This window comes from Bombus vosnesenskii, unplaced genomic scaffold (assembly GCF_011952255.1).
Source record: "Bombus vosnesenskii isolate JDL3184/JDL3185 unplaced genomic scaffold, Bvos_JDL3184-5_v1.1 scf7180000015747, whole genome shotgun sequence".
In the NCBI taxonomy this organism is placed as follows: Eukaryota; Metazoa; Arthropoda; class Insecta; order Hymenoptera; family Apidae; genus Bombus; species Bombus vosnesenskii.
This window is the reverse complement of record NW_022884130.1, coordinates 1-5208: the sequence shown is the minus strand read 5'-3', so window position 1 is coordinate 5208 and position 5208 is coordinate 1. Positions and strand designations below refer to the sequence as shown.

The 5208-nt window shown below is 36.2% G+C and overlaps 1 protein-coding gene across 6 annotated transcripts; it reads right to left on the bottom strand.

Moving 5' to 3' along the window:
- Window positions 1-3215: 3215 nt before the first annotated feature.
- Window positions 3216-5189, bottom strand: LOC117241358. 6 transcript variants are annotated; one of them, XR_004494956.1, is made up of 6 exons: window positions 5028-5189; window positions 4448-4570; window positions 4030-4075; window positions 3867-3955; window positions 3542-3763; window positions 3401-3439 (listed from the first exon to the last, which is right to left on the bottom strand). XR_004494956.1 is itself a non-coding variant. In XM_033507300.1 (5 exons), the coding sequence occupies exons 1-4, from the start codon at window positions 4554-4556 to the stop codon at window positions 3591-3593; spliced, it is 285 nt and encodes a 94-aa protein (XP_033363191.1). In that variant the 5' UTR covers window positions 4557-4674; the 3' UTR covers window positions 3401-3439; window positions 3542-3590. The 6 variants fall into 6 exon arrangements, 3 of the variants coding, with proteins under 3 accessions (XP_033363192.1, XP_033363191.1, XP_033363190.1); XR_004494955.1 differs by lacking the exon at window positions 5028-5189 and having other exon boundaries at window positions 4448-4674; XM_033507300.1 differs by lacking the exon at window positions 5028-5189 and having other exon boundaries at window positions 3542-3631; window positions 4448-4674.
- Between the last annotated feature and the right edge of the window lie 19 nt (window positions 5190-5208).

Genomic DNA, 5208 nt, shown 5'->3' with positions numbered 1-5208 from the left:
GAAGAGATAAATCGACAGATTCAAGAATTACTAGATACGGACGTAGTGGAACCATCAATATCTCCATATAACTCCCCGTTATGGATCGTACCCAAAAAACCCGATTCGCAAGGAAACAAACGCTGGAGATTAGTTATCGATTATAGAAAATTGAACGATAAAACGATTGGCGATGCCTTCCCATTACCCAACATTACAGAAATATTGGATCAATTAGGAAGTGTAAAATATTTTTCCACGTTTGACTTAGCATCGGGCTTTCACCAGATCCGTATGTCGCAAGAAGATGCCCACAAAACGGCATTTTCGACAGCATACGGACATTTTCAATTCAAAAGAATGCCCTTTGGATTAAAAAATGCCCCAGCAACATTTCAACGTTTAATGAACTCAGTATTATCGGGTCTGCAAGGAATAGAACTATTCGTCTATCTGGATGACATAGTGATTTATTCCAGGTCTCTCCAGGAACACGAAATTAAATTTAATAAATTAATGGAAAGACTGAGGATAGCCAAATTACGATTACAACCCGATAAGTGCGAATTTTTACGACATGAGGTGAATTATTTGGGACATATAATTAGTGAGGATGGCGTGAAACCCGATCCAAAGAAAGTCGAAGCCGTATCAAAATTTCCACGACCAAAGAAGGCGAAAAATATCAAACAATTTCTGGGACTAGCAGGATATTACAGAAGATTTATACCCGATTTCTCCAAGGTCGCGAAACCATTGACACAACTATTAAAGAAGGATACTCCCTTCAAATGGACGGAAAATCAAGAAGATGCATTCAATAATTTAAAAACAGCGTTAATGACGAAACCCATTCTACAATATCCAGACTTTTCTAAACCCTTTAACCTTACTACAGACGCATCGGGATACGCAATAAGCGGAGTACTGAGTCAAGGGCCAATCGGAAAGGATTTGCCGATTGCGTATGCCTCAAGACTATTAAATTCCGCCGAACAAAACTACTCTACCATAGAAAAGGAGTGTCTGGCAATTGTTTACAGCGCAATGCATTTCCGACCGTATCTTTACGGAAGAAAGTTCACTATCGTAACCGATCATAAACCTTTAGTGTGGATGCATTCTATCAAAGATCCTACTTCCAGAATTTGGAAATGGAAATTAAAATTATCGGACTTTGAATTTGATATTGTATACAAAGAAGGCAGAGCGAACGCAAACGCAGACGCACTATCTAGGAACCCTCCGGAAGTTTGTTTACCAATCAGGAAAAGAGAGGAAGTCTCACCGATTCGCTATCCTGTCCCAAAAAGATTCGAAATAGACACGTCAACGGAAGACTCTCCCGTGTTCGAAGCCAAACCACGCGTCCTACCTCAACCCACTGACCTTACAAAACAAGGAAAAATTTCTACTCGAAAGCATCTTACACTGGAAAGAACACCCGTAAAATATTTCGACGAAGCATTAACCGAACTCGACGTAAACACAAATAGAGGAATAACTGATCAAGGAAAAAGGCGCATGGACGTAACAAGCGAAGAAGAACCCTCCGCCGAAATTCCAAAACTAACTCCACAACGAGAAAAGGATACGCATGTCTCAAAAAGATTTAAACTGGATACGTCAACCGAAGATTCTCCCATATTCGAAGCCAAACCACGCGTCTTGCCTCAATCCAGTGATTCTAAAAATCAAGGGAAGGGTTTTACCCGAAAACATTTTACAATAGAAGAAACCCCCATAAAATATTTAGACCAAGCACTAACAGAAATCGATGTAAGTACAGATAGAGAAATAACCAATCGAGAAAAAGAAGACACGGACACGACAAGCGAAAAGGAAACCTCCACTGTAGTTCCAGATCTAATTCAACAACAAGAAAAGGACACGAGACCTACGATAATTGCGGAACTAAAAATTTCGGAAACCCGAGACTCGATTGCGAGAGTAAGTGACCATAAAGTAGTATTTATAGATATACACGGCAAACCGATAGACAAGGGAGCCTTAGAAATGAAGGAAACGGGAAAATTGCCTCGTTACGAAGATTTAATGTTAGAGAAAGCAAGATTGAATTACGATTCTGGAAAATACATTATATCCCTACCGATAAAGGAAAATAGAAATATTCCAATAACACCAGAAAATTTATTAAACTCGCTAAGATCTCTATTAGACGTAGTGAATGAAAAACAGTTAACTTCGTTTAGCATTAGCAAAGGAAACTTAGAGGAAATACCCTGGCGATATACAATCAGAAAATTAAAAGAAATATTTATGGAAAAAACCTTATCCATCACCATTTGCACTGGAGAAGTAATTACTCCACCTGTGGAAGCGCGGAACAGCATAATACGAGAAAAACATGAATCAAGCGTAGCAGGACACAAAGGAATTACCAAAATTTATCAAAGAATACGACAACACTACTATTGGGAAAATATGAAAAGGGAAATTCAAGATTACGTAAGAACATGTAAGGAATGTCAATTGAAGAAACTCACAAGAATAAAAGCAAAACAACCAATGGTACTTACAGACACACCAGGTAAAGCATTCGATAAAATTAGCATGGATATTGTGGGTCCATTACCCAAAACTCAAAAGGGAAACGAATATATATTAACCATCCAAGATTTGTTAACAAAATACTCAATCGGGATTCCACTAGGAGGAATCTCTTCAGCCGAGATAGCGGACGCTTTTGTAAAGCGATTTATTTGTCGTTTCGGATCACCGAGGGCTATTCTCACTGATCAAGGAACGAACTTTACATCCTCACTAATGAAGAAAGTAGCAAAGAGATTCCGCATCAAACAATATACGACGGCATATCACCCACAAAGTAACGGTTCAATTGAAAGATCTCACCACGTACTGATTGAATATCTGAAACTATATATTGAAAATTCCAGAAATTGGGACGAATGGGTAGAGTTAGCCATGTTTTCCTATAATATCTCTGTACACGAAGGAACGAAATTCTCCCCGCACGAATTAGTTTTTGGACATTTAGCCAGAGAACCTACAGGTGAAGCGATAATCGAAGAGAACTTAGAACCGACATACACAGAATATCTCGAAGACCTGTTCGATAAAATTAACACCGTACAACGAATGGCAAGAGAAAATTTAATAAAATCCAAACTAAGATCAAAAGAATATTACGACCGACGAATCAACCCCCAGGATTTTAAGGTAGGAGATTCGATATATTTACTAAAAGAACCCAGTAAAGGAAAATTCTCCGACCAATATACTGGACCATATAAAGTGCCAGAAATCTTGCAGAACCAAAACGTCAAGATTGAAGTAAAAGGGATTCCGCGAACGGTGCACTTAAACAAACTAAAACTAGCGCATAACCGAAATAAGCAATGAGTAAAGTGATTTCAGTGGGCAACGTAGTGCAGTAGTGTATGTTGTAGTGCTGTTCATCGATACAGATATCGAACACCTAAAAGAAAAGGAAAAAAATTATTATGTGTACTCTAATTATTGTTTGAATATAAAACATGTTGATTTAATAAATAACTAAATGAGTGAAAGTGAAAGTTACCTTAAGAACAAGTGATCAACCAATAAGGAAGTGTACGTGCAAGTACAGGTTATGGATCGTTGTTCGTGGAACATAATGTATGACAGCTACCTAAAATAAGTGAATAAATTAGTTTCAATTGTCTCAGTGCAAAATACGAGGTTACCAAGTGTTATAACTATATTGTGGATAAATTAAAAGGAAGTGCGACACCGTTCGTCGAATAATACAGATAGCGGAAACCTAAAAGAAAGAAAAAGAAAATTATCAGGTGTACTCCAATTATTGTTTGAATATACAACGTGTTGATTCAATAAATAATTGAAAGAGTGGAAATGAAAATTACCTTGTGAACAAGTAATCATCACACGAGAAGGTTTACGTGCAAAATAGGTTATGGATCTCTGTTTGCGGAACACCATGTACGACAGCCAGCTGAAAATAAATGAACAAATTAACTTCAATTGCCTTAATGCAAAATACAACATTACTAAACGTTATAACAATACTGTGGAAGCATGGCGCTGTTCGTCGAACAACACAGATAGCGAAAACCTGAAAAGAAAAGAAGTTTATTACGAGTGCTCCGATTAATGTTTGAATGTGAAACGTGTTAGTTCAACGAATAACTAAAACGGTGAAGGTGCAACTTACCTCGTGAACAATTAATCACCAGACAAGGAAGTGTACATGCATGAATTTTGCAGATTAACAAGAAGAAATAAAGTAGCTGATAAGTGTAGAAAGAGGTTAGAAAATAATTAAGATAGATTAATTGAAAGTAAAGGGATATTTTATTATGTATTAATCTACGTAGTATTGTTATATTATTATATCTAACATGTAGAAGCGAATTTTGTAATGCACAATAGCGGTCGCATGCATAATGCATTATACACATATTAAATTAAATAAACTAAACAGTACCTTTATGGGCACAGATATAAGACGATTGAAGACAACCGTAGTAAGTATTTAAGACATATCCAAGAATCAGGTGATGTTGTGGAAATGCTCTAGGTAAGTGATGGGGCATCGAAAGAGTAGAACCTGAAGAATTAAAGACAATGTTAATCTAACAAGTAGATTTTAATCACTAATAAGGGAACTAACTCACATCATACACAAAATAATAGCAAATAGCAGTTACATGCAATAATAAATTAATAGAAAAAATAAGAAAGGTTAATAAACACAGGAATAGGTTAGAAATTAATCAAGATAGACTAACTAAATATTAACAACATGACAGAACTCGGTGCAAAAGAATAAAGCTACGCTATACAAAATATCTGGTAACACAATACACAAAAAACATTAACTAAATTAAACAAGAATTATATAAATGCAAGTCGTGCATAATCAAAACAATGACTATTGAAATTCGGTAACAACACAATCCATGCTATCACATTTAAGTAACACACGGTATTGACACACACAATATCATGAAACACAAAACAATATTACAGAAACACTATAAAATAAATTATAATAACAAATTCACTATTTCAACAACACGCTATTGTCGACATTAAACAAACGATACACGCAAGCGACCATGTTGAAAACTCGTCACGCGCACCCCACACATACGCACCCCAATACATTTAATAGCCAATACAATGCAATACAGCATTATAATGGCAACGCTAGGTACTGAACAAAAAAAATAAAAAAAAAAAAGG

Excerpts from the sequence above, each read along its gene's own strand:
- LOC117241358 (XM_033507299.1), bottom strand. The coding sequence starts at position 4,556 with ATGCCCCATCACTTACCTAGAGCATTTCCACAACATCACCTGATTCTT. Across the intron at positions 3,956-4,029 it reads AACAGCGCCATGCTTCCACA|CTGGCTGTCGTACATGGTGT; the intron begins GTATTGTTATAA and ends ATTTATTTTCAG. Across the intron at positions 3,764-3,866 it reads GATGATTACTTGTTCACAAG|GTTTCCGCTATCTGTATTAT; the intron begins GTAATTTTCATT and ends TCTTTCTTTTAG.